The sequence below is a fragment of the Ostrinia nubilalis genome, chromosome 29, assembly GCF_963855985.1.
Source record: "Ostrinia nubilalis chromosome 29, ilOstNubi1.1, whole genome shotgun sequence".
Classification (NCBI taxonomy): Eukaryota; Metazoa; Arthropoda; class Insecta; order Lepidoptera; family Crambidae; genus Ostrinia; species Ostrinia nubilalis.
The window spans coordinates 788,556-814,905 of NC_087116.1; the positions used below are offsets into that span (position 1 = coordinate 788,556).

Below are 26,350 nucleotides of genomic sequence, written 5' to 3' on the forward strand. Positions count from 1 at the left end.
AGGGGTGGAGTTTCGTTAAATCCTTTCTTAGCGGATGCCTACGTCATAACATCTACCTGCATGCCAAATTTCAGCCCGATGCGTCCAGTGGTTTGGGCTGTGCGTTGATAGATCACTATGTCAGTCAGTCAGTCAGTCAGTCACCTTTGAGTTATATTATATATTTAGATTTAACTCTACCGATGGACAACGGCAACGGCAACAACGACCGGTCCTGCGCTGCCCGCATCCAGGTGCTTCCCGCGACCTTCAAGATCGTCAGTCCACCAAGAGCGTCTGACATTATAATTTATAGTTCCTCCAAAAAATAACTGTTAAAGTCCAAGGAAGATTGTAGAAGTTCAATTAATTATGCATTTTAATTACGACCTTGTTAGTACGATAATATTGATGTAATGATATTGTATTTTTCTGAATATATAATTAGAAATCAATGTGATTCCGACGTATTAGTAGAAGTACATTAAGAAGGACTTATTTACCTTACAAAGTATGTAAGTGAAGGTAGGCTCATAAGAACTTTAGTTGGGTAAGTACCTGGATGCAAGACCGGTCGTTATAGAAATCCTTGGGGGAGGCCTTTGTCCAGCAGTGGACGTCATTTGACTGAATCAGATTCTATTTGAGATTGCAATTCTGTGTAGCCAGGATCTTGACTTTCAAAGGTTGAATTAGTTCTGGGGGAAAGGTGCATTTTCTTGGGACTTTAAAGAAAGAAAGCTTATCGAAATAGTATGTCATCTATGATAAGACGAAAGCTTGAAAGCTACTGGCCTTATTAACAACACAGAGGGTTGTCAATTTTGTGTCTGTAGCATTGTAGTAACTTGGAGAAAAATGGATCAATTTTGATGCGGATCAAATTGAGACTGACAAAGGTGACTGAGTTTCTTCAGCCACTTCTTCTCAGCACCATCCCATATGTTGTCCCGAAGTGGTGGTAGGGCAAGCTATATTTAGGACGTGTATAAGTGCCCTGGAAAGGGCCTATGTACTGAATAAAATATTTGAATGTGAATTTGAAAGCTGACGTTTTGAATGCGAGAGTGAATAGGCACTTACAGGGCAGATGTTATGCATCTCACTTAACACCAGGTGATATGGCGGTCAAATGCTTGCCTTGCCATACATAAAAAAGGTGCTCCAGATCGATTTGTAGCTATTTTTTGTGCTATTTAGATTATTTTGGGAAAATTTTATTTCTCAAGCTTAACTTGTAATCTGTGAGTATCGAATTTATACATCGATATGATCCAAAATGATTCAAAAAACACATCCGCGTTGCCTTTCTTGATGCTATTTATCTCTACGCCTACTGATTCTATTTTATTATGCTATATGTTAAGTTGGCAAGCAAAGGTTCACGGTCACAGCTTATTTATATTTGATTTGTATGTCAAAGTCAACACAAGATGGAACAGGCCACGGAATGCTCTTTCGGCGGTTCTTCAAAGTTCATTAGTCATTAATTTAATTAATTTATCATTTAGTCAATGTCTTTTCTAGGATTCCGTTTTGTTTCTTTCAGTCAAATGACGTCCGCTGGACCAAGGCCTCCCCCAAGGATTTCCAAAGACCGGTCCTACGCTGCCCGCATCCTTACTTTTCTGGGATTAATTAATCAAACTTTTTATGGCTTTAACTACGGCAGACTGTAGGAACAAACTTTTAGATGAAACAAAATAGGATTGTAGACAAAATAAGACAGAGCAGGCAGACCACTCCCACTCTTCCGGTGGATGTCGTAAGAGGCGACTAAGGGACAAACATGCGAGCATCAGGCCTCCCCAACCCGTCTGGCCAGCGTGGGGAGTGTAGGACAAATCCTCTTGCCTCTGCTAAATAAGAGTCGTGCTCCTGCAGTGGAGACTGAATGACCTGACGATTCTCTCACATTCATATTTTCTATGTAGGTGCCACAAACGATTTACATGGTTTTATAGTTAGAAAAAATTATACTAATAATAAGAATTGACTTTAATTGCCTCGTAAAATTCGACACCACCGTCTATTAAAGCCCACACGACATATCAAATGTTCTAAAAAGATAGTGAGCAGCATTTCATATTATCTATCTTCTCAAAAAATAACAAGAATTTTAAATTATGTTGGAAAGAAAAATTAAACACGATTTATTTTATTTAAAATTTAGAATTTTTAAACTAAGATCATCCAGCCATGAATAAAGAAACAAAATGAGCTTCTTCCTATTATTTTTTTAACAAGCTTAATATTCTGACATCGTCAAGATACTCAAAATTCATTCCATCTTTTCATGGACCCGGTGGGAATATAAGAACAATCTGGACCTTTGGGAATAACCCTATCTAATGATTTTTACTCATATATCTACCACACAAAATAATGTAAAAATATAGGTTTGAAAAAAAAAATATATTAAAAAATCTAACTTGACATCTGGGCACTGGGCGAATTTATAAAACTGCCTCAAAAAAAAAAAACAAAAAATACTTTTTCACAAAAAATACTATTTTTTGCGCACGATAACTTGCACTTGCACGAAATTGTAAGGCTTCCTCAAAAAAACAAAAAAAAAAAAACTCAAAAAAGATTTTTATCAAAAAATTCCCAATTTTTTGCGCACGCTACCACTTGACACTGACCCACAAAGCTCCCGACATTCGCGCTCTCTCTCGCCTTTTCGCCGTAAGTTGATTTTCGTCTAGTGACATACGGATCGTCAGGTCGTAAGGCAATATTGGTAAGGAATTTTTGGGAGACATGCAATTTTTTTATAGAAAACCTACCAGCGGTTTCAGTTCGTTCGTTCGTTTCCACAATGAACGGTCCTGCGCTGCCCGCATCCAGGCTCTTCCCGCCAGGGCCGGATTAACCATCTCGGGGCCCCTAGGCACAACTCGTTTCGGGCCCCCCCTTTTTCATACCACAACAACGCAATTTGGAAACTTTTACTGTCTACATTACGAAATTGAATGAAGGTACCATCATTATCAACAACAGACTTTAGTCATAACATTGCAAAGGTATACTTCTAATTTTTTTAGATACAAAATCGTTTAGAACTTCTTGAAAATTGACCTTTTCTTATACATCATCTTTAACATATGTTTTTTATTTTTCATTTTTTAATCGGAAGTGCTGGGCCCCTGGTCATAGTGGGCCCCTAGGCACTGGCCTAAAGTGCCTTATGGATAATACGGCACTGCTTCCCGCGACCTTCGCCAGATCGTCAGTCCACCTAGTGGGAGGCCTGCCCACGCTACGTCTTCCGGCCCGTTACGTTACACTTTCTTGTTAAAACTACTCAATTCACGGGGGTGAAGCCATGGTCAAAAGTTATAATTAACAAATATATTTTGTACTTTGCGGGAATCTAACCAAAAGCTCTTAATTATTGTGTCTAATCGGCTGTATAGATATTCAAATGGCGATTTGACCGCAACCGCACCTGATGTTAAGTGAGATGCAGTCTAGGATGGTACCTACATAAATCTGCCCTGTGTGCGTAAGACAGCAGCTAAGAAACTCTATACTATCTATTCTATACTAATATTATAAATGCGAAAGTAACTTTGTCTGTCTGTCTGTCTCTCTTTCACGCCTAAACCACTGAACCGATTTTGAAGAAATTTGGCAAAGAGATAGTTTGAGTCCCGAGAAAGGACATAGGATAGTTTTTATCCCGGATTTTGAAACAGGGACGCGCGCGATAAAGTTTTTCTGTGACAGACAAAATTCCACGCGGGCGAAGCCGCGGGCGGAAAGCTAGTATTAAGATAAATTGCAATTACAGAGGTTAATCCTCCATATCACCTATTTAACTCATGAATACATTATAGGACTTTACATAAACCAAAAATCGTTATGTAAAAACCCATATTCCACGAACTGTATATTAAATATCGACAAACTTAACTCTTACATCTGAAAACTTACATTTTCCACTCACACCCTTCGCAATACGGTTTTTTGAAGTACAAACGCAAAATTGTAATTTTTGCATGCGCCTGAGCAATTTCAGTTTGGGAATTTGCTAAACGATTTTCAACTTTGTGCAAATAGAGTTAAGGTAGGGTTTTGGTGTGTGAATTTTGAGGTTATGTTTGCCAAATTTTAACACTATGGTGGTAAAAACGAAAAGCGGGTTCTGGCGACCTTTGTGAAGTCTTTTCTTACATAATTTTTGTTTACTTGCCACTTGAGATGGGACATTGCAGGCCAAGTGTCTACATTTGCCAAATATAGAACACCCTAGTCGATTTGACATACTTTTCAAAAGTCAAAAGATCTTTTTAGAAGCCTAATTTAAAAAAATATTGACTTTTGTGAGCTGTCAAAATTCTCAAAAAGTACATAAAACGTTTATGTCCGTTTTCTCCATCAATTTAATTTTGAAGTGACCCCTTTGAAAATAAAATTCCTGTTATGTGTCACTTCAAAATTAGGGATTGATGAAACGGACATTAGACTAGCAATAAAACTTGCATAAGTTGACATCCGCAAGCTGTCACCACTAGGTAGGTAAATCTTCCAGTTGGTTTGCCACAGCTATTTACACAATGGTGACAGCTTGCGGAAGTCAACTTCTGCAAGTTTTATTGCTAATGGGACTATTCCCACCTCTCGTTCCCACCGCTGCAACTCCTGTGTAGCCAGGATCTACAGCTTGACCGCCAATAAAAACCAATGAAGGTCAAGTTCGTCCCGGGGGAAAGATAAACTGTCATTGGACCCGCAACGAAATTATTCAGAAGAACAAGAGGAGTTCAAAGTTAAGGTTCGACTTCCCTCCATTGCAAAGCGGATGACAGGTGACAAAAAAGTTTTATTGCTAGTCTAAACCACGCATACGACGTCGGTTACCACCAAGGCAGAGCGGAGCGGAGTAGAGCGGAGAAGTGTTGTGAATAACCTATCAGATCATTATTTCCACTTCTCTTCTCCGCTCCGCACAGCTGTCAAAAAACTAGCGGCCGCCCGCGACTTCGTACGCGTGGATCTCGTTTTACCCCCTTAGGGGTGGAGTTTCGTAAAATCCTTTCTTAGCGGATGCCTACTTCATAACATCTACCTGCATGCCAAATTTCAGCCCGATCCGTCCAGTGGTTTGGGCTGTGCGTTGATAGATCACTATGTCAGTCAGTCAGTCAGTCACCTTTGAGTTATATATATTTAGATTTGACGGTTCGACACTTCTCCGCTCTGCTCCGCTTTGGTGGAAACCGGGTAAACATGCCGCTTGACTTTCCCGCCAAGTATTACAGACCCTTTTACTGTGGAATGCGGTATACGTCAAAAGATTAGGTTGACATATTGGTAAAGTTAAGTAGGTAATCTAAATAAATAAACAAGATAACGCATTAAATAATATCTTCATAAACAAGCCGGTATTATGGAGTCGCACGAGATTTATCGAATACGACATTGTTTTTTTCGGTTCTGGTTCTATTTTTGATTTTAGGGATTTAGTAATTTTAGTACTAAGTTTGGAATACTGAATACATGGGAATGGAGATTATTTAAGTGTTTTTTTATTACTTATAGAAAATTTTCCCATTTTGAATTTTATAATCTTCTAATAAACATCAGAATAGCACATAAGCTGTTCTAATATCATTTTGGCATAAAGATTAACAGAGAGAAAATGCCCTATGGCATTAAACTCTGATGTATCTTCATTACAAACGTGTACTAAAGTTTCAAATAAATAGTTATTTGGACAACCTACTTTTTAACCGACTTCCAAAAAGGAGGAGGTTCTAAATGAGTTTCTTTTTAAATAGATCTACACAAGACGGTGGCCTACATAAAATGAAATTAAATTTAAATTTGACTATGATTTGTCACTTATAAATATCAAAAAAATTAAATAAATAAAAATTAAAGATCTTTCCATGTCTTAATCTTTTGTATGTCACATCTTGTAACATCAATATTATACCAAAACAAACCACGTAAAAAATCGGTCGAAATGTATCGTGCGCTCACAAAATAAGTCCGCATTTTCGTTCGTTTCTTATGTCACAGTGTTATAAAACTGCTAAAATTGATTACTTGGACCCCGGGGTGAGGTTACCCAATGGATCCGGTTCGTATTCGTAAAATATACCTAGAATATTGTGTATTATTGGTATAGATTGTGGTCAAGCTGTGTGGAAAGTTATTGTCATAATATGTAATGTAATCCTCGAGGAACTGGCTATCTGACTGCCAAAACAACAATGTTGTAAACATCGACGGCGACGATCACGGGAATGTTGTAAACATTGTTGTTATGGGTTGATATTTAGAACGAAACATAAAAAGCTGATAACATTGTTGTTCTGGCGAGATAATAAGTACCAAAGGGTATTTTTGTTAAGGTGACTTAAGACTGGTACCTGAATGACTCTCCGAAATAATTTATTGATCTAACTCATAAAAGTATGGTTTCTTTCGTCACTACATTATAATTAATGTATAATTTTTATTTAACTTGTGGAGGAACAGCAATTTATTATTTTGGTCATAAAGTATTTCAATAAAGTCATAAAAAGTACTTCAATTGACTGATAGGTCTATCTAATGTAAATGACCGGCCAAATCCTGAAAAAGTATAACTACCTAGTAACTGTTCTAATGCATAAAAGAGTCAGTGTCTGCCTGAGGTAGAAAAGCGGCACGGAAGGGTGTTTTGGTGTCGTCAAACGTCAGTGAGACTTCAGATTGCTTCAGACTATTGTCAGATGTCAATCCTCCAATACCTCAGGCATTTACTGGACCTGTAATTTAGATGCTAAACTTACCTTGCAGGACCTGCTTGCCCCAACCAGTCACGATGCACTCTCCAGCTCCGTTGTAAAAAGCGTCCAGAGTCTCTCCCGACTCGGGCAGGCAAATGGGCTGGATGTTCTTGGCCAGTCGTAAGTTCTCAGAGAGAACCAAGATGGCGGCGTCGTTCTTCAGGCTGCCGATCTTGTAGTACGGGTGCTTGACGATGGTTTTGACCTGGACGATCTGGAATGGCAGTGGCTCGTCGTCCACGCCAAGTTTCCATTCTCCTCCCTTGATCAGAACGTTCTTGGCGTCGAGCCTGGAAGAGAGAGTTGGTTTTAGATGGATTGGTCCATAACTGGTACACGCACGACGGGGTTCGAACCAGCATTCTTCGAATCACGATTCAGTCTGTCTGACACCGACACCGTTGGGCTATTTTCGCCTCAAAATCCTATGTTATCCTAGTAGTGTATACAGGTCCTGTTGGAGGATTGACGATCTGGTGAAGGTCGCGGGAAGCACCTGGATGCGGGCAGCTTGGAACTGGTCGTTGCGGAAATTCTTGAGGTCGACCTTTGTCCAACGGACGTCCTCTGTTTAATCATCATTTCAGCCACAGAACATCCACTGCTGAACATAGGCCTAGGCCAATGACATCCAGATTGGCCTGTGCATCCAGCGCCTTCCTGCTGTCTTCATTCTTTTTTTTCTGATTTATTTCATTTCAAGTCCAAAGACAGTTTAACTTCCCCCGGGACAAACTTGGCCTTCACTGGTTGGGTTTTTGGCAGTCAAGCTGTAGATCCTGGCTACACAGGAGTTGCAGCTATGGGAACGAGACGTAGGAATAGTACAGTGCCTTTATCCTTTGTTAAAACGAAGGTATTTCTCACCCATCAACACAGGAAGCCGAAGTAACCACTACATCAGGTCTGGTGATGACTCCACCGCAGAGGAGGCTCCTGTTCGTCTGGAGAAGAACCATCGCTTGCCATGGGATTTCGGCGAAGTCTACTTCCAGGTCGTTGCGGTTTCCGTAAGGCTTCTGACCCTGGGGACAAGAGTTTTGGTGAAAAGAGGTTCATTTGATTGCTGTGGAATGGTGTTCGTCCCCTATTAATGTAAGTATACTCGTAAGAAGAAGTGAAATGTACTCTATACTAATATTATATTATTATATTTATTATATTATATATTATAAATGCGAAAGTAACTCTGTCTGTCTGTCTGTCTGTCTCTCTTTCACGCCTAAACCATTAAACCGATTTTGATGAAATTTGGCATAGAGATAGTTTGAGTCCCGGGAAAGGACATAGGATAGTTTTTATCCCGGTTTTTGAAACAGGGACGCGTGCGATAAAGTTTTTCTGTGACAGACAAAATTCCACGCGGGCGAAGCCGCGGGCGGAAATCTAGTGTCAATATAAAGGCGAAAGTTTGTGAGCGTGTATGTTTGTTACTTATTCACGTCTAAACGGCTGGAGCGATTTGAATAATATTTGGTTTGGAGTTAGCTGACACCCTGGATTAACACATAGGATACGTTTTATTGCGGGCAACACCGCGGGGCACAGCTAGTTTTAAATAACAGACAACACATTGGGGACCTAGATAAAATAATTTTCATGATTGTTTTCTATGCAACTATTAACTACTATCTGATCGCAAAAAATCTATTTTTCTAAAATTTTAAAACAGATCGCGCGTGTTACGGTAGTCTTTAGTTAGTTTGTCCACCTAATTAAGTATATCTCCGCTACAAAAAAGTTACATTATTCGCTCAAATAGACCCGGCAAATATAAATATGTCGTCTGATTACACACGAAACGAGTTTTCTTTGGAAATTTCATAATGACCATGAACTAAGTGTTACCTATAAACTATCAAACACCATAAACGAAACATGGACGCCATAGAGATACTAATAAAACTCATTTTTATGCAAATAGGCTTTTAAAAAGCACTTTTACACGGCCCAGTATTAACCCTACCACTGCCTCGGGACAATAAATGGGCCAGTGCTGAGAAGAAGCAGCGCAAGAAACTCGGTCACTATTGACAACAATATTTCATTAAAGGATGTCGTAAGAGTGACTAAGGGACAAATATGCAAACATCAAGGCTCCCCAACCCGTCTGGCCAGCGTGGGGAGTGTAGGACAAATCCTCTTGCCTCTGGTACATTAGAGAGGGTCGTGCTCCTGCAGTGGAGACTAAATCACCTGATGATGAAGCTTATGTAAAGACAAACAGACCGACTATTATACTATGCAGAGATGAATAAATTCTTGTCGCAGTCGCAACTCTATGGCGTCCAAAATTCCTAAGATCACTTGACCCGCATTCGCATAGTGATGGGACTGTATCGATGATTGATCGATCGATTTCGATTATCACAATCGATTAGCGCTCAGTTAATTTTAGATTGGTGCATCATCAGTGTTATTGTAACTTTGTAGGTATACTTTATTAACAAAATATGTTACAGATTCTGTAAAGGTGACATTCTACACCGGTTGTAGTGTTTAGAATAGTTAAAACATTTTTATTAATTAACTATCTGTCCTCGCGATTTCATACGTGAAAATATTTTAAACATTTTTTCCCGGTTTTGCAACATTTTTCTTTACTGCTCCACTCCTATTAGCTGTAAGGTGATGTTATATAGCTTAAAACCTTCCTCGATAAATGAGCTATCCAACACAAAAAAAAAATTTCAAATCGGATCAGTAGTTCCTGAGATTAGCGCGTTCAAACAAACAAAAAACAAATTTTCCAGCTTTCTATTTATAACTCTATATTATTATTTTATAACTGAAATATAGAGCTATAGAATCTAATAAGTCACGATGGCGTTAAAATTCGTTGCAACATTTTAAAAAGGTCATTTTAGTAACTTATAACTCTATGAATATATTAATTTTAATACGGTTTGTCTGCGTTTGAGATCGTACCAATTTATAGCTTAATAAAGGCGGGTTACATAAAATATTTTTATAATTTAATCATCTGGATCTTCAACACTTCGTACACAGCGAACTTCGTACCGCCAATAAATAATCTTTAGTGTATGTTCATCAGGGATAGTGTAGGATTCTAACGGTGAAAGAATTTTTCAAATCGGTCCAGTAGTTTCGGAGCTTATTGAATACAAACAATCAAATCTTTCCTCTTTATAATATTAGTGTAGATTTTTTATCCATTAATCTATCTTTCAATATGATTTTATATGATTTCCTTGGAAGATTAGTATTTTCCACCTAGTTAAAAGGAAATATTTGATTGTTTGTTTGTTTGAATAAGGTCCGAAACTACTGGATCGATTTGAAAAATTCTTCACCATTTTAGAATCTTAAATTATCCCTGATGAACATGGCTTCCTGTCACCTTTATGAGGTCGTCGAGGTATAAAGCCCACAAGGTAGACCGAAGACCTCATAAAGGTAGCAGGAAGGGGCTGGATGCAGGCCGCTACCAACCGGACGAGGTGGAAGTCATTGAGGGAGGCCTATGTTCAGCAGTGGACATCCTGTGGCTGAAATGATGATGATGAACCTAAACTATAGAGTTACGACAATTTTTTGTAAAAATATCAAGGTGTTCCAATTTCTAAGACTGAGTGACTGACATTTACGAGATCAGACTGGATTTTGGACTTTATTGCTTATATTAGTTGATTTATTTTTCATTATGTTAAAAAATTCAAGATGGCCGCTCTAGATGTCAAGGTGACGGAAGTATAAAGTCTGTTCTAATAAGATTTAGTATAATTATTATAGTTAATTAGATGGAACGTGATGTTATTGTTTTATTAACTAACATTAGTTAGATTCTGCTGCGTAATGACAAAGTTAAAGGATGTATTTTAACGTAAAAATTCACGCGTAGATCTACGGCTAAATTATAATAAGGTGAGATAAAGTTTCCATAAAGAACAAAGCACACTTGTCAACCCGGAAATGGATCGTAACCGTATCAACTCGAGGCGGTCAGTCTTCTTTCCTGGTTGACAAGTGTGCTATGACCTGATGATGATGAAGATGATGATGACTTACGTTCAGAAGTCCGCACTGTCCGTTGCCGCCGCTGTATCGTCCCAAGAAGACTCGGTACACTCCTTCGGATGCGCTCGTTTCCCCTTCCCCTTGGACGATCGCTTGGCCGAAACCTTGCTGGATGGCTGAGCCAAAACCTTGGCGGACTCCTTGGCCTGATTGAAGAAAGAAACTTGGCTTCAACTCATGTCTTCTTGGGGAAAGACGCCCGTATTCACAAACATTACTATGAGGTCTAGCAGTGCGCGTGGACGCACAGGGTGACACACGAACTAATCAAAGTGCTTTATTCAACGCTGTGCGTTCGATTTTCGGCTTCACTTAAGCAAGTATCGTTTGTAAATATGTGTGAGAGAGTCGTAATATTTGGCAGTTTTGTTTTAACTTTTTAAACTTTTGCTTACTTTTTATAGTTGTAAAATAATGATGGATTACTAAAATAGAGAAACACGGGTCTGAAAGCGACATTTTTAAATGAGTTACATAGGTACTCACGGCTTGACGTTTCGGCTGCTATGATATGCTTGTGATCACGGCTGCAGCATAGCAGCCTTAATTTCGAACTCCTCCTATGTTCTTCTGATTAATTTCGTTGCAGGTCCAATGACAGTTTAACTTTCCCCCGGGACAAACTTGACCTTCATTGGTTGGGTATTTATGGCGGTCAAGCTGTAGATCCTGGCTACACAGGAGTTGCAGTGGTCCCACCACGAGAGGTGGAAATAGTCCCGTAGCAGCGAAACGCCGTGAGCATAAGACATACTATGTAATTCATATAAAAATGTCGCGTTAAGACCCGTGGTTCTCTATTTTAGTTGAAATGGAACGCGAAAGTTTATAATGGTGGATTACCATTATGTTAGTCAACGTGCACGAGTGCAGGCAAATGACAAAAAACAGTGCGAAATCACTTTAAATTCTCTCAAAATGTCCGCGAGAGGTCTCAGTAAACAACTAAGTACATCATTAAAAGGAAGGGAGAAAAGCAAGAATTTTCGAAAATTAAATAGGAATTTATGTATTACTAATTTTAATGTCTAAAACTAAAAGATAATACAACTTTTGTCATATTCACCTTGACCCTGAATGACGCCTTGGCCGAAACCGGTGGAGATGCCGAAACCAGTCTGTCCTTGGCCGATACCGATACCGAATCCTGATCCTTGGTTGAAAGTCTTCTGGGTTTCTCCTTGGACTTGGGTGAACTGACCTTGGGCACCCTGAGGAGGAAATATCCTTGAAACTTCTAGTTAAAAATATCCATAAAATCTCATAATATCATATCAATGGAATTAGGAACCAGCTTTCTTTTCCTTTTCAATTCTTGGCAGAATAACGTCTGTCTAATTATTACTAAGTAACTTATCGATTTATCTAAATAGTTATTTAAAGTTCACTGTTTAACTGTACATAGAAAATATGCTTTTGCTTATGTTTCACTAGATTTAGAATTAAAACAAAGTGGTTTTTATGCCTCCGAGCCGGAAGACGTGATTTGGCAGGTTTCTCACTAGATTGACCGACGATCAAATAAAGGTCGCGGGAAGAACCTGGATGCGAGCAGCGCAGAACCAATTGCTGTGGAAATCCTTGGGGAGGCCTTTGTCCAGCAGTGGACGTCATTTGGCTGAAACGAACGATACTTACGCCTCCTCCAATTTCCAGTTGACCCTGTCCTCCCACGGTGTATTGTCCTCTTCCTCCCACTCCGAAACCTCCTTGTCCCTGCTCAACGTATGACCCTTGACCTTGCCTCACGACTTGACCTTGACCTTTTTGGCCAAACGATTGTGTGTTAGTGCTGAATTGAGTTCCTTGTGCAGTCTGCGTCTGGCCACCACCTGTGAAATTTTAATGGTTGAGTGAATTTTGGCCATGGGCGTACCAGGTTAATTTTCCAGGGGTAGCCTGGCTCCTGACTTGCCATAGCCTATGAGACGATGGCCGATGGCATTTGCAGTTGATTGAAAATTTAATTTAAAAGCCACGATCGCCGAACGGTGAAGGGGTCAGACTGGCCGACTCGTGATCCGGGGAACGCGGGTTCGGTCCTCGCCGCCGCTCAACTATTGTTGTGAGCTCACTCTTGACACAAGCATTTTAGCTTAGTACGAGGGGCTAACGGGAATATATAACAAATTACTAATAATCTTTAGACCAGAATGATTGCTAAATAGTTGCGCTTCGGACATATTGGTAAATGGTATCAAATACCCTATTACGGATACCCTCGCACACTTTCTGTGTTGCCAATAGTTTGGTCGGTCTGTTAATCAGTAAGTATAAAAAATTCACATGTATGGCCGATTCCTCATATAAACTAGAAGCCGACCAAACCATTGGCCGATTGAGCGCTTTCACATTTAGGCGAAATATGAAAGCGCTCAATCGGCCAATGGCCACGCGTCTGACACGCTTTAGCAGCGCGTCAAACGCGTGACAGACGCGCTGCCGAATATTTCATACTATGTGACAGCGGATGCATGCCTTCACATTATAAAAACGCCGCTGCCGCGCTGCTGTCGCGCTTCTAACGCCACAATGTGAAAGCGCTCTAGTCTTTCTGTGGGGAGTCTTAATAACCATGTCTATGATCATATGAACGTAACAATGCATGACTCAATTGCAGCATTTGCAGCTCATTTGTAAAAGGGTAACATGGCCGAGTTACGTCCTATTTGGCAGCGTCTCAAGAATGCCATTTTATTGGTGAAGCTATAAAACGTATAATTCGATCAGAAATGTTATTATGCTAGTCACAGATTGTCAAGATGTTTGTGAAAATCCGCCAAAACTGTGACCAGTCATTTGTCAATATTTGTGAAAAACCATCAAGTGAACCATCTTTGCAAAAACTGTTCCAATTTGTGAAATCTGTATGGGATTTCACATTTTTGCTAAGTGTCAAACTTTGCAAAACACTTATTTTTGGCCACTTTGGGTGTCACAAACTATTTGTCACCCAAAGTGGCCAAAAAGTTGACAACATAATACAAACCTTATTCAAATTGTAACAAAGACGTGTTGCGAAGTTTTTGGCTACTTTGGGTGTTACGAACTATTTGGCGCTAACTGTAATAGTTGTGTGTTACATTTGTACACATCTTGACACATATCTGTGATCAGCATTACACCATCACTATAAATCCTAATCATTTATAAATCCATTAGTGTGATAAAACTCAAAATCAGAGCTTCTGTTTATAACCTTAGTCATAAAATCTGATTTTAGATGCATCGATAAAATTATCGCTGGCTATTAAAGAGCAGTAAAACTATGAGTTTGTAAATTATTAGATAACTGTATTAGCATTCAATTTGCAACAAGTTAATTAATATTTCATATGCAGCACAAGTATGGCAATAAATAATCTGCTTTGAGATGAATTTTGTTTAAGCAATTTATGATTTAGTTTAAGTATTGACTCAGTTACCAAATATTTTTTTGGTCTGTATGTTGCCTCCTCAACCCGTCTGGCCAGCGTGGGGAGTGTAGACCAAATCCTCCATTTTCGTCTGGTAAATTAGAGAGGGTCGTGCTCCTGCAGTGGAGACTGAATGACCTGATAATATTATAGTTAGTTACGCACCTTGTTGGATTCCAATCTGTCCTTGTTGTCCAATCCCGAATTGACCTTGTCCTCCAATTCCGACTTGACCTTGTCCTCCAATTCCAACTTGACCTTGTCCGCCTTGGCCGAACTGAGTCTGTTCTCTCTGGACGAACTGAGTCTTGCCGCCTTGCGTGACTTGACCTTGGCCTCCCACAGTGTATTGACCTTGGCCTCCCACAGTGTATTGACCTTGACCTCCTTTGCTGTACTGTCCTACACCGCCTTGGCTGTACTGTCCTTGCCCGAATGATGTAACTGAGCCCTGTCCTTTGAAGGACGATACGGTGCTTGAGGGGAATCCAGGGGTCACTTGGTTGGGACCATAGGGACCAGGAGTTGAGGGCCTGTGAAAGAGTTCTTTTGTTAATTTCTTAGTAACGTTATTTTTAAGACTAGTTTTCTAATATCGCCAGGATACGTTCAGAACTCTCCGATTTTTTCCGGATTTTAAGAAGATATTAGGTATTAATATAGGGATGCGCGCGATAAAATTTTTCTGTGACAGACAAAATTTATCACGGGCGAAGAAGCTAAAAGTCCGGTCACCGAACAGATAGAATTTCGTCCAATGACCCCAAGCTACGCATCCTTATCGGTCTCGTGTAATTATATAGATGTCGCGCTCACACACTCACTGTGCAGGCGGCTGCAGTAGGTAGCTTGGGGTCATTGGACGAAATTCTATCTGCTCCGCGACCGGATTTTAGTGACTAATAAAACAATGAGGTATTACTTCTTCTTCTTGTCGACAACAAACCTACATAGCGTCAGCCCAAAACTCCGCCACAAGAATGAAATTGTCAATAGTAAAGGGGTATTACTTACTTGTACTCGTTTCGGATCACTGAACCAGTGACTGGTGGTCGTCCAGTGACCTGCCCGCGAGGATTGTTTGATTGAGGGTTGCTGTCGGGCACATATTTCCCGTCGTTCCCTCCGAATACGCCGGGCACCCATTTGCCGAGCTGGTTGGTTGGCCAGGGATCAGTGTAGAGCGGGTCTCTGCAGCACTTGCCGATCGTACCGGTTCCAACGTCTTTGCAGTCCTGTTGGAAGAAATACTCGTTCACTTAGGGCTCCGGCAGTGGCTAACAACATATATGACTGCACCAGGCAGTCTGCCAACAGATAGAGATGGCGAGAGATCGCGCGGAGAGCTGAATTCACCTCTACAACCGACGCGAATGCCTCAACGTGACCACGACCGCTCTGACAAGAGCGAAACGAATTTAAATGGAACTATTCCCACCTCTCGTTCCCACCGCTGCAACTCCTGTGCAGCCAGGATCTACGGCTTGACCGCCAAAAACCCAACCAGTGAAGGTCTTTTGTCGAGAAAATTTCATTCATTGGACCCACAACGAAATTAATCAATAGAAACTTAGACTTACCGTCAAAGGCACTCTGTACGCCTCCTGATCTCTGGTCAGAACAACAGCGGTGGTGGAGATGACTCCCTCAGCTGTACAGAACTCAATGGGGGTACACTTCAGAGCCGCAGCGCAGCCTGAAGGGGTGTCTGGGATGGCGGGCGACGGCGCTGGTGGAAAGATGGTAAATTAGATAAATATTATACTATTACAGGTACTGCAGATCAACATGGAAATAATTGAGGCCTGTGTTCAGCAGTGGACGTCCTATGGCTGAAATGATGATGATGATGAGCAGAACTAGATAGCATTTGTTCTACGCATGGAGGCGGACTGGAAAACGCCAAAAGCCCGTATTCACAAACATTATTATGAGGTCTCACAGTGCGCGTGGATGCACAGGGTGACACACGAACCAATCACAGAGCTCTATTTAACGCTATGCGTTCGATTTGCTGCTCCACTTAAGCAAGTATCGTTTGTGAATACGGGCGTAAGACTAAATAAATGATTTGATTTAGTTTAAATTACAAAAAATAACTTACTGGTTAAGAATGGTTCCTTTAAAAGCGATCCTGTGACGTAATACGGTGGTGGATCTTTAGATTCACCAGGTACTACATCTGGAGGCAGATATCCTGGAGCAGACGTGGAGGTAGTTACAGTGACAGGAGGAAGGTAGGGCCTAGGGGGAGTCACTGGAGGGCGGACCGGAACAAAAGGTTTAGGGGTGGTGGTAAACGGCACAGAAGTAGAGCTGATGAAGGAAGGTTGGGTCACAGTGTCTACTGGAGGTAGGTAAGGAATTCCAGGCTTCAGACCAGGGCCTGCGCCAGGTCTGAAAACACCAGCGACTTCACTGCCAGCGGAGAAGGAATCCGTCTCGACGAAGTTGGACTGGCTAGTGGATTTATATACGTTGTTGATTTTGTTAGCAGGGGGAGCGAGTCCAGTTCCGACTGATCCGGACACACCAAATTTGCTTGTTCCTCTGTTATTGGTCGCGCCGAACGCTGATTGACTTCCTTGGGCTCCAAAGCTTGAGGATCCTGTTGAAAATAATGTTAGTCAAACAAAACGATGAGGAAAAACGGCTACTTCTGCCAATGTTTGAGTAATTGAGTTTAGTGACTGAGTTTCTCGCGCTGCTTCTTCTCAGCACTGGCCCATTTATTGTCCCGAAGTAACGGTAGGGTTAATACTGGGACTAGTAAAAGTGCTTTTTAAAAGCCTGCTTGCAAAAAAAAAAAATTCTGAATTTCTGTTTTTCAGAAATATGCTGTTGTTATACTCTTTGGATCCGACTTGGAACTTATGCCAATTGTAAGTTTAATTGAAAACCAATTGAAAAGATCTCTTGCACTGAAGAAATCATGAAACTCAGCTCTCCCTCCATCATAATGATTGCAAGAATCAATAAAAAATATTCTTCCTTCAATGAATATTACTAATCTTACTTAAATTTTAAAACCACCAATTATTGTTATTGCCAATTGATTGTTAGAAAATTTGGAAAAGCATTCAGTTAAATTAGTAAGCTTTTTAAGCAGTTAAAAGCATTGACCTATAGAATCTTCATCCTTTGTAGTGACCCACTGGGAAGTATAGGCATTGCCTCATATCGAACTGGACTGTGTCTATAACCCGAGAGCCAAAAACTACCCTGTTTCATTTATAGCACGATGTATTTCTGGGTAGGACATAGCAGACTTATCAACTCGGAAAAGGATCAACACCGTATTGCCTTTCGGGAGCTGTCATCGCCTTTCGCGCGCTGTCAACCGCAAGGTGAGGCGTATACTTTACGGTGCGGATAAGTGTGCGTTGCAGTATGGAATTTCATACAAAGATAATTCTTCATTTCCGAGTTGACAAATGTGCTAAGTCCTTTAACTAAGCACCTTCTTCTCCCTATGACATGTACTTGTAGCTTTTTTGCATCCTACCAATTACGATGGAAAATACAGTATGATAAGATATCCTCTCCACAACGTCGGGCCTCATCAATTGGTCTGGATATCATGGGTAGTGTAGACCGAATCCATTTGCCTTAGGTAAAGCAGAAATGGTCGTTTTTCGGGAGACTAAATGACCAGATACCAACCTGAGTTCGACCCAAATGACCCAGTCGCCAACACTCCTTGCCCAGCACCGAACGAGCTAGATCCTTGGAAACCAGCTCCCTGTCTGGTTTGCGTTCCTTGCCCAAACGCGCTTCTATCACCAGCACCGAAGGTCGAAGATCCAAAGTTATTAGCGCCGAACGAAGAAGTTTGCGTTTCCCGAGAACCAAAGCCTTGCCCATTCCCAAAAGCACCCTGTCCTTGGCTTCCGAAAGAGCTTTGGCTGCTTTCGAACGAGCTTTGCCCTCTCTCAAAAGCACTACCGCTTCCTCGATTACCCAAAGCGCTGCCTCCTTGAACACCGAAAGCATTTTGTCCAGTTTGACTACCAAAATTTTCACCCCTTTGACTGGTAAAACTACTTTCACCCCTCCCTTGGCTGCTAAAAGAACTTTCGCCCCTGCCTTGATTGTTAAAAGCACTAGGCCCGCTGCCTTGGTTAAAAGCATTTTGACCGCTGCCTTGACTGTTAAAAGCACTTTGACCGCTACTTTGACTGAAGGCACTTTCACTTCTTCCTTGACTGTTAAAAGTATTCTGTCCATTGCCTTGACCACTGAAAGCACTTTGTCCGCTGCCTTGACCACTAAAAGCACTGCCTTGACTGTTAAAAGCACTTTGCCCTCTGCCCTGACCACTAAAAGCACTCTGGCCGCTGCCTTGACTGTTAAAACCACTTTGCCCGCTGCCTTGACTGTTAAAACCACTTTGGCCACTGCCTTGACCACTAAACGCACTTTGCGAACTGCCTTGACTGTTAAAAGCGCTTTGCCCGCTGCCTTGACTGTTAAAACCACTTTGGCCGCTGCCCTGGCCTTGCCCAAAAGCGGATTGCCCAGAACCAAAGCTCTGGCCAGCTTGGCTTGACTGCCCACTGACGAATAGCCCAGAACCTTGGCCATTCGAGCCTTGGAAGGTGGCAGAACCGACACCAAGCGAACCTTGAACGCTTCCAGCTCCAACTGAGGAGACTTCGATCCTGCAGCAGATTTCGGTTCTCGTGTTACAATATTGTTTCTGAAACAAAAGAAAATGTTGATTAATAAAAAGACATAAAGAATAATTCAATTATGAAGTTTCGCGTTGCATAATTTAATTAAAGTTGTTGCAATTCACGAAGGCGAGTGAGCTTTACATGTGTGGTGGCTCGCTACTGTTCGTTTTTCAAAAGTTTTGACAGACATTACACTATCGTTATGTGCATGTACACGTACACACACAAGTAAAGCTCACTCGCCTTCGTGAGTTGCAAGAACTATAATTTAAACAGGTTTTCCATTCGCCTGTAATCACGTGGCGCGGGAAGGTGTTTTGAGCTGTCAAACGTCAGCGAGATGTCAAGTATGCTCTGTCACGTCAAAGGTAATATGTCAATGTCCCGTGCCGCTCCCATACCTCATGCACTGAATTAAACGCAAGACCATGTATTTTAAGGATGTGCATAATGTAACAAGTAGCCATCTCCTATTCATACGCAAATGCTTCTATATATCATCCAAACAAGGTATTTATTTATGCAATTACCATCCGCAAAGGGCGACTAAATGTCTGTTTTATTCATGTCATAATAAATATCGAATGTACAGCCATAATTTGCATTTCAATCCGACTTAACACCACATAATTCAACGCGTTGCGTAGTTTCCACTAGTGTTGAAAAGAGCGTAACTCAGAAGCAGTTGAAGCTTATTGACAAGCTGTGCTGCGACTTCGTACGCGTGAAAATGGTTTGAATAATTTGCCCTTTTTGCAACATTTTCCATTGGCATGCTCCTATTGGTCGTAAAATGATGTTAAACTAGCTTTTGCTCGCGGCTTCACCCGCGTGAAATTTAGTTTGTCACAGATCGTCACATCGTAGCTGGGGCAGGAAAGTTCTTGAGTGGCGACCACGAGCTGGAAGACGTAGCGTGGGCAGGCCTCCCACTAGGTGGACCGACGATCTGGTGAAGGTCGCGGGAGGTACCTGGATGCAAGCGGTGCAGGACCGGTCTTTGTGGAAATCCTTGGGGGAGGCCTTTGTCCAGCAGTGGACGTCTTTCGGCTGAAACGAACGAACGAACACAGATCGTCATAAATATCCTTTATGTTATTCTGGGTTATAAACAATAAAACCCACGTGGGAAATGTCGCATGCAAAGCTACAGGTCTAGCGCTTAAGTCAATCAGTGCCTGAGGTATGAGAGGGTGTTTTTGTAACGTCAAACGTCAGCGAGACTTCAAATCTTTATAACATCTGTCACGTAATATGTCAATGTCACCCCTCCCGTATAGGGTTGCCGGTCCAAAATCACAAAAGCCGGACTTTGTGCTTAATTTGGCCGGTCATTTTACCCTAAAAGCCGGTGCAATTAGTGTCTGCTCATGAGTGAGTACTATCATCATCGGTTGCTAACCAACATCCTGATGCGTGCGCTTCATATGATTCTGTGGCTCGACTTTTGCCTGGCGCGGCAACCAAATAAGCCTAACAAAAGCCGGACAGGCCGGAAAAGGCAATATTTGGCCGGACAAGTCCCTAAAAAGTCAAACATGTCCGGCTAAAGCCGGACGCCTGGCAACCCTACTCCCGTACCTATAAGCTAGCTGTCGGTAGCAATAGTCGTAAAATATAGACCTTTCACATTTCCACACTAAATGTCAGGCGTATTTAACTGTGGTCCTGACAGATAAACACTGTTTCGCTATGTGATAACTGATAAGCCATGTTTGACATTAAATATGGCTTCTGACCCTTGGAGTGGAATTGACAACTATGGTACCTACATTCTACAGTCAGTGTGAAATAGTTCATGCACCCAAAGTAGCCAAAAGTTGGCAGCACGTCTTTGTTACAATTGGAATAAGTTTGTGTTGTCAACTTTTTGGCCACTTTGGGTGTCACCAACTATTGACGTTAACTCACTACATATACACTAGCTAACCTGGCGAACTTTGTAACGCCTATGTAATCAAAAATAACTAGAATTCTAATGTTAAAACAATTTTTCAAATTGGCCCAGTAGTTTCGGAGCCTATTCTATACAAACAAACAATCAAATCTTCCCTCTTTATAATATGTCTTAACTTTTGCCCGCGACTTTGCTCATGTGATTTTCAGAGGTTGGTGAGATCGATCAATACAAAATTGGTACTAAAGGTGACTGAGTTTCTTCCGCCACTTTTTCGCAGCACCAGCTAGCCTATAAAATATTATGTTGTCCCGAAGTGGTGTTACGGCAAGCTATAATATGTATTTGGGACGTGTTTAAGCGCCCTGAAAAGGGCCTATGTATACTGAATAAACTTTTTGATTTGATTTGTACTGACAATGCGTGCTGCGTTAACGCAGACCGCAGAACCAGTGTGGCAAATCCTAAAGCTTGTTTTAATAATGATTAATACGGTACAAACATGTATTGACAGTAAATTGTCATTATTAATGATACAACCAACGAGCTGTTTCGACATGTTGTATATGATTTACAGACTGTCAGATTAAGCAACGCACGCCTTGGCTAATCGTGGATGGGTGGCCGTTGACAGTCAATCAACTTTGGGATAAAAAAGGTTTTTGCAATGTGACGTTTTCTTTTCAAGCTTTGTTGTGTCAAAAAGTTAATTGGACATTTCATTGTAAACTAGCTGACCCGGCGAACTTTGTGCCTATGTTCATCAGAAATCATGTAGGATTATCATGGTGAAAGATTTTTTTTATTCGGTCCATTAGTTTTGAAGCCTATTCAATACAAAAAAATCAAATCTCCTTTTAGTGTAGATTAATTTTTGCGACTCGATTTTCATGTGATTCGCTCTGTCACAGGGAGTCTATACCGCACGCGTGTCCCTGTTTCAAAAATCGGGATAAAACTATCTTACGTTTTTCCTTGCTTAGGTCTCAAAGTATTCTAGATAAGCCTCCCATCTAAATCCGTTCAATGGTAATGGTCCTGGAAAGGTAAAAGACAGACATTTGCATTATAATACGGCAGACAGTGGTGACTGAGTTTGTTGCGGCGCTTCTTCTCAGCACTTGCCAAATGTTGGTCTCGAAGGTAGGGTAAAAAAGATTATGGGACATGTAGTGTAGAGGCTCCTTAAGAGCAAAATATTTGAAATTTGTAAGCACTATAATAATATAATAGTCTATACATATAAAGAAATTTTGACTGAATATTGGTTAGTAGGTACGCATTTACAAAAGTGACATTTCTATCGGCGCCTATTCAATTTGCATAATCCAGATTTAAGAACCATGTCTGGCGTTCGAACCTGCGACTCGGCGACCATTACTTAACTGTTGCGTATGCTACAAGTGTGATGAAGTGTTTAGATTATTATTCCCATACTAATAATGTATCCGTACTAATAATATTCTAATATGAAAGTGATTTTGTCTGTCTGTTACTTTTTCAAGTTAAAACCATTGAATGAGATCAGTAAACTAGATTTCATCTAAATTCACTGATATATTATATTGCGTAGGATAGTTTTTATCCCAGATTTTGCACGGGGGACATGCGTGCGATAGTCTTTTGGAAGGTGGATTAGCGTGCGTTAAAGGTATTTCTGTGACAGACTGAAATTAATAGAGGTTATGCTGTTTAGTTTCGAACTAGATTTTGATCTATAGATATTTTTAATATTATAAAGCTGAAGAGTTTATTTGCTTGAATTAAGTACTGGTTTGATTTGAAAAATCCTTCTATTAGAGTCTATTTATTGAGGAAGGCTATACGCTATATCCTACATTATATCAAGCAACGACCAATATGAGCCAAACAAGAATGAAAAATGTTGCAAAAACCGGAGAAATATTCAAACAATCTTCACGCGTACGAAGTCACGGGAACAGCTAGTGTTAGCTAAAACATATATCAAAGGAGCCGCTAATTATAATTTTATGTAAACATAGTTTGAAGATATTTATCAAATGTTTGCGTTTAATAACAAGTTTTTACCGAATGCCCTTTGCGAGGCATATCTCGCTGTCATCTGTCAGTCAAGACCGTGCTGATGTATGGACAAATTACGCCGAGCCCTGTAGGGCTGTGGCTGGACTATAAGCGAGGAAGCTACGCTTAAATACATACAAATAGAAACTACATCAAGCAGTTCGTCGCAATGCAGGGGGAGACATGGTAATTGGGAAGCTTGCAAAAGAAAATTGAAAGAAGGGAACCAGCTCTACTATCGAGAACATAGGGCTCTATGGCCGGGTTCCCACTATGCCGGACCGGCATTTCTGCCGGAAACCGGACACCGGATAAGGGTGTCACATTACACCGGATCACCGGATCCGAAATCCGAGCCGAATGGAGTGCGGGGAGCACGGGCGGGGCGGGGCGGGAAGCACGGGCGCGGCGGGGCGGGCCGCAACTCGTTCACATTACTCCGGTCCGGTGATTTTGCCGGCATTTTGTAGCGACAAACACTCGGTAAAAATGCCGGGCTCGGCGAAAAAGCCGGATCCGGGATAATGTGAACAGCTTCATACAATTTTACCGCCGCTAGGCCTTCCGGCGATTTTACCGGACCGGCAGATCTGCCGGTCCGGCATAGTGGGAACCCGGCCTTATCCTTTATTTCTACGGCATATGCATATAATTATGCAATAATTCTCATGCTCATGTTTGCTCGTAAGTACTGACATCAGGATTATGGTGATATTAGTTGTAATTTTAAGAGTTCACGATAGAAGTAGATTTAAATCACAAATGATACGTATAATAATTAGATTAAGTTATAAAATGTTGTTAAGATGGTTTTAGTGTAGGTATGTCTAGTTGAAAGTCCTATTAAGGCCGGGTAGCAGAGAAAATGGCGAAAATGAGGTTTTCATTTTTCATTTTTGAGGTACTAAACAGTAAAATTAAAGGCTAAGATTTTTATTGGGCATAGTTGAGGATATTTTCTAGGGCTATTAACGGATGGAAACACGATTTGATGAAGTTGACTCGATAGAATATATTCCCAAAGTTACCTCTATTCGTTTTCTATTTATGGTTTTATTTTTAAAATAAGCGATTTGAGGTTCTAAATCTTTTACTAAACTAAAGTTCAGAAATAACTTGAGGGCTTTTAACGGATGAAATTTTTATATTGCGTCTTATTTAGTTACAATGTTAAAAAATGTGGAAAAAATCGTCCATGACGGCTTGGACAATCTCAATCAGTCGCGCGGTGGCGCTTACGGAGGACGGACGCGTGTCAGTTTTTTGGCCGTGACAGTTCGCGATTTGTCAATATTTTTGACAATAATGACTTTGATGAGTCACAGTATAATAATATCAGTGTTACTGGAGAAAGCTTAAATTTTTGATAATTAAGAATTATCAATTTTGTCTACCTATTGAAATTTAAATCGTTCGCATCCTTTTAAACGAAGACTCTACTCATGATACATAGTACATTCCTCAAATATGAGACAAAACCAATGAGTTAAAATTACATTTTAATAGTACCTACATACAATCGTCTTACACTCTTTAGAAGAGCACACTGACACAAATCTATATATATAAAAGAAAGTCGTGTTAGTTACTCCACTTATAACTCAAGAACGGCTGAACCGATTTAGCTGAAAATTGTCAGGGAGGTAGTTTAGAGCCAGGAGAAGGACATAGGATACTTTTTATCCCGTTCGAAATTTAAAAAAAAGTCTGCTTATTTATTGCCATTAAGGCGGAACAAAGTTCGCCGGGTCAGCTAGTAAATAATAAAAAATACTGTCTAAGGTCTGTAGCTAAAGGTCTAAGCTGTAAGATAGAAGAATCTTCTAGCCAAAAAGATGGCAGATGCAGCAGATGACAACGGATTTAAAACTGGAGTTCATAAGACTCCTTGTAGACTTGAGTCTCTAGAGCGTCCCTTCCTCCACCATGCGTAAGAATGGTTCAAAAATACTGTCTAAGGTCTGTAGCTAAAGGTCTAAGCTGCAAGATAGAAGAATCTTCTAGCTAAAAAGATGGCAGATGCAGCAGATGTCAACGGATTTAAAACTGGAGTTCATGTGACTCCTTGTAGACTTGAGTGTCTAGAGCGTCCCTTCCTCCACCATGCGTAAGAATTTTCAAAAAAATACTGTCTAAAGTCTGTAGCTAAAGGTCTACGCTGCAAGATGGAAGAATCTTCTACCCAAAAAGATGGCAGATGCAGCAGATGTCAACGGATTTAAAACTGGAGTTGATGTGACTCCTTGTAGACTTGAGTGTCTAGAGCGTCCCTTCCTCCACCATGCGTAAGAATTTTCACAAAAATACTGTCCAAGGTCTGTAGCTAAAGGTCTAAGCCGTAAGATAGAAGAATCTTATAGCCAAAAACATGGCAGATGCAGCAGATATCAACGGATTTAAAACTGGAGTTCATGTGTATCCTTGTAGTTTTGAGTCTCTAGAGCAGTGGTTCTTAACCTTTAAGTCATGAGGGACCATTTTACCAAATTTCTGTCTTGTCAGGGACCACCTCATAATCGGTCAAAACCAGTTTGACTGCAAAAATCAGTTAAAAGTGGTTTTGACCAAGGTGTGCAAGTGCACATCGTGGACCACTTGGAATGCCTCCAGGGACCACCAGTGGTCCGCGGACCACCGGTTAAGAAGCACTGCTCTAGAGCGTCCCTTCCTCCACCATGCGTAAGAATGTTTCAAAAATACTGTCTAAGGTCTGTAGCTAAAGGTCTAAGCTGCAAGATAAAAGAATCTTCTAGCCAATAACTTTAAAACTATAATTTGAACGAATTTTGCTATTAGTGGACAAATTTCTGCTCGTTCGTTCGTTCGTTCGTTTCAGCCAAATGACGTCCACTGCTGGACAAAGGCCTCCTCCAAGGTTTTCCACAATGCACGGTCCTGCGCTGCCCGCATCCAGGCTCTTCCCGCGACCTTTACGAGATCGTCGCTCCACCTAGTAGGAGGCCTGCCCACGCTACGTCTTCCAGCCCGTGGTCGCCACTCGAGAACTTTTCTGCCACAACGGCCATCGTCTCTACGAGCTGTGTGCCCCGCCCAATTGACAAATTTCTGCTCACGATGGACTAATTATCTGATATACTCTCGAATCTCTAAAGCACAACATTTATAAAAATTTTGCTGCGGTAATGCACTCCAGGTAACAGTGTGTGATGCTCATTGCTCATAGTGATTTTCGATACAGAGCCCCGTACATACGTTATACATAAATTATGGAAAGAAAACACCCAGACCAATACAAACAAATATGTATGCAATTTTAGTGTGATATTTTTATTTATTAATAAACAAAAAGACTGAACAAAATTGATGCGTGTACTGATTAATGTAATTAACCACATGCAAAGCTTTGTGAATTGCAACAACTATATTTTATTATCCAAGCTCTAAATAATCGCTATTACTACTGTAACTGATCATAAAATGTTTTTCCAATCGCTCAAGCTCCCGAGGATCTACCGATAGGTCGGGTGACGTAATCTTGAAATTCTTTTAGCCGGC

The 26,350-nt window shown here is 40.9% G+C and overlaps 1 protein-coding gene across 1 annotated transcript in view; it reads right to left on the minus strand.

Annotated features, from left to right (window-relative positions):
* The window catches only part of LOC135085654 (uncharacterized), an 85,224-nt gene that overhangs the window by 12,756 nt on the left and 46,118 nt on the right, over positions 1 to 26,350 (minus strand). Inside the window, exons 3-12 of the mRNA XM_063980421.1 lie at positions 18,842 to 18,917; positions 16,323 to 16,826; positions 15,799 to 15,947; positions 15,233 to 15,453; positions 14,384 to 14,751; positions 12,441 to 12,634; positions 11,869 to 12,013; positions 10,794 to 10,948; positions 7,632 to 7,789; positions 6,768 to 7,054 (exon numbers count right to left, since the gene is read on the minus strand). Of these exons, the coding sequence (XP_063836491.1) occupies positions 6,768 to 7,054; positions 7,632 to 7,789; positions 10,794 to 10,948; positions 11,869 to 12,013; positions 12,441 to 12,634; positions 14,384 to 14,751; positions 15,233 to 15,453; positions 15,799 to 15,947; positions 16,323 to 16,826; positions 18,842 to 18,917 (2,257 nt within the window). The remainder of the gene's footprint in view (positions 1 to 6,767; positions 7,055 to 7,631; positions 7,790 to 10,793; positions 10,949 to 11,868; positions 12,014 to 12,440; positions 12,635 to 14,383; positions 14,752 to 15,232; positions 15,454 to 15,798; positions 15,948 to 16,322; positions 16,827 to 18,841; positions 18,918 to 26,350) is intronic.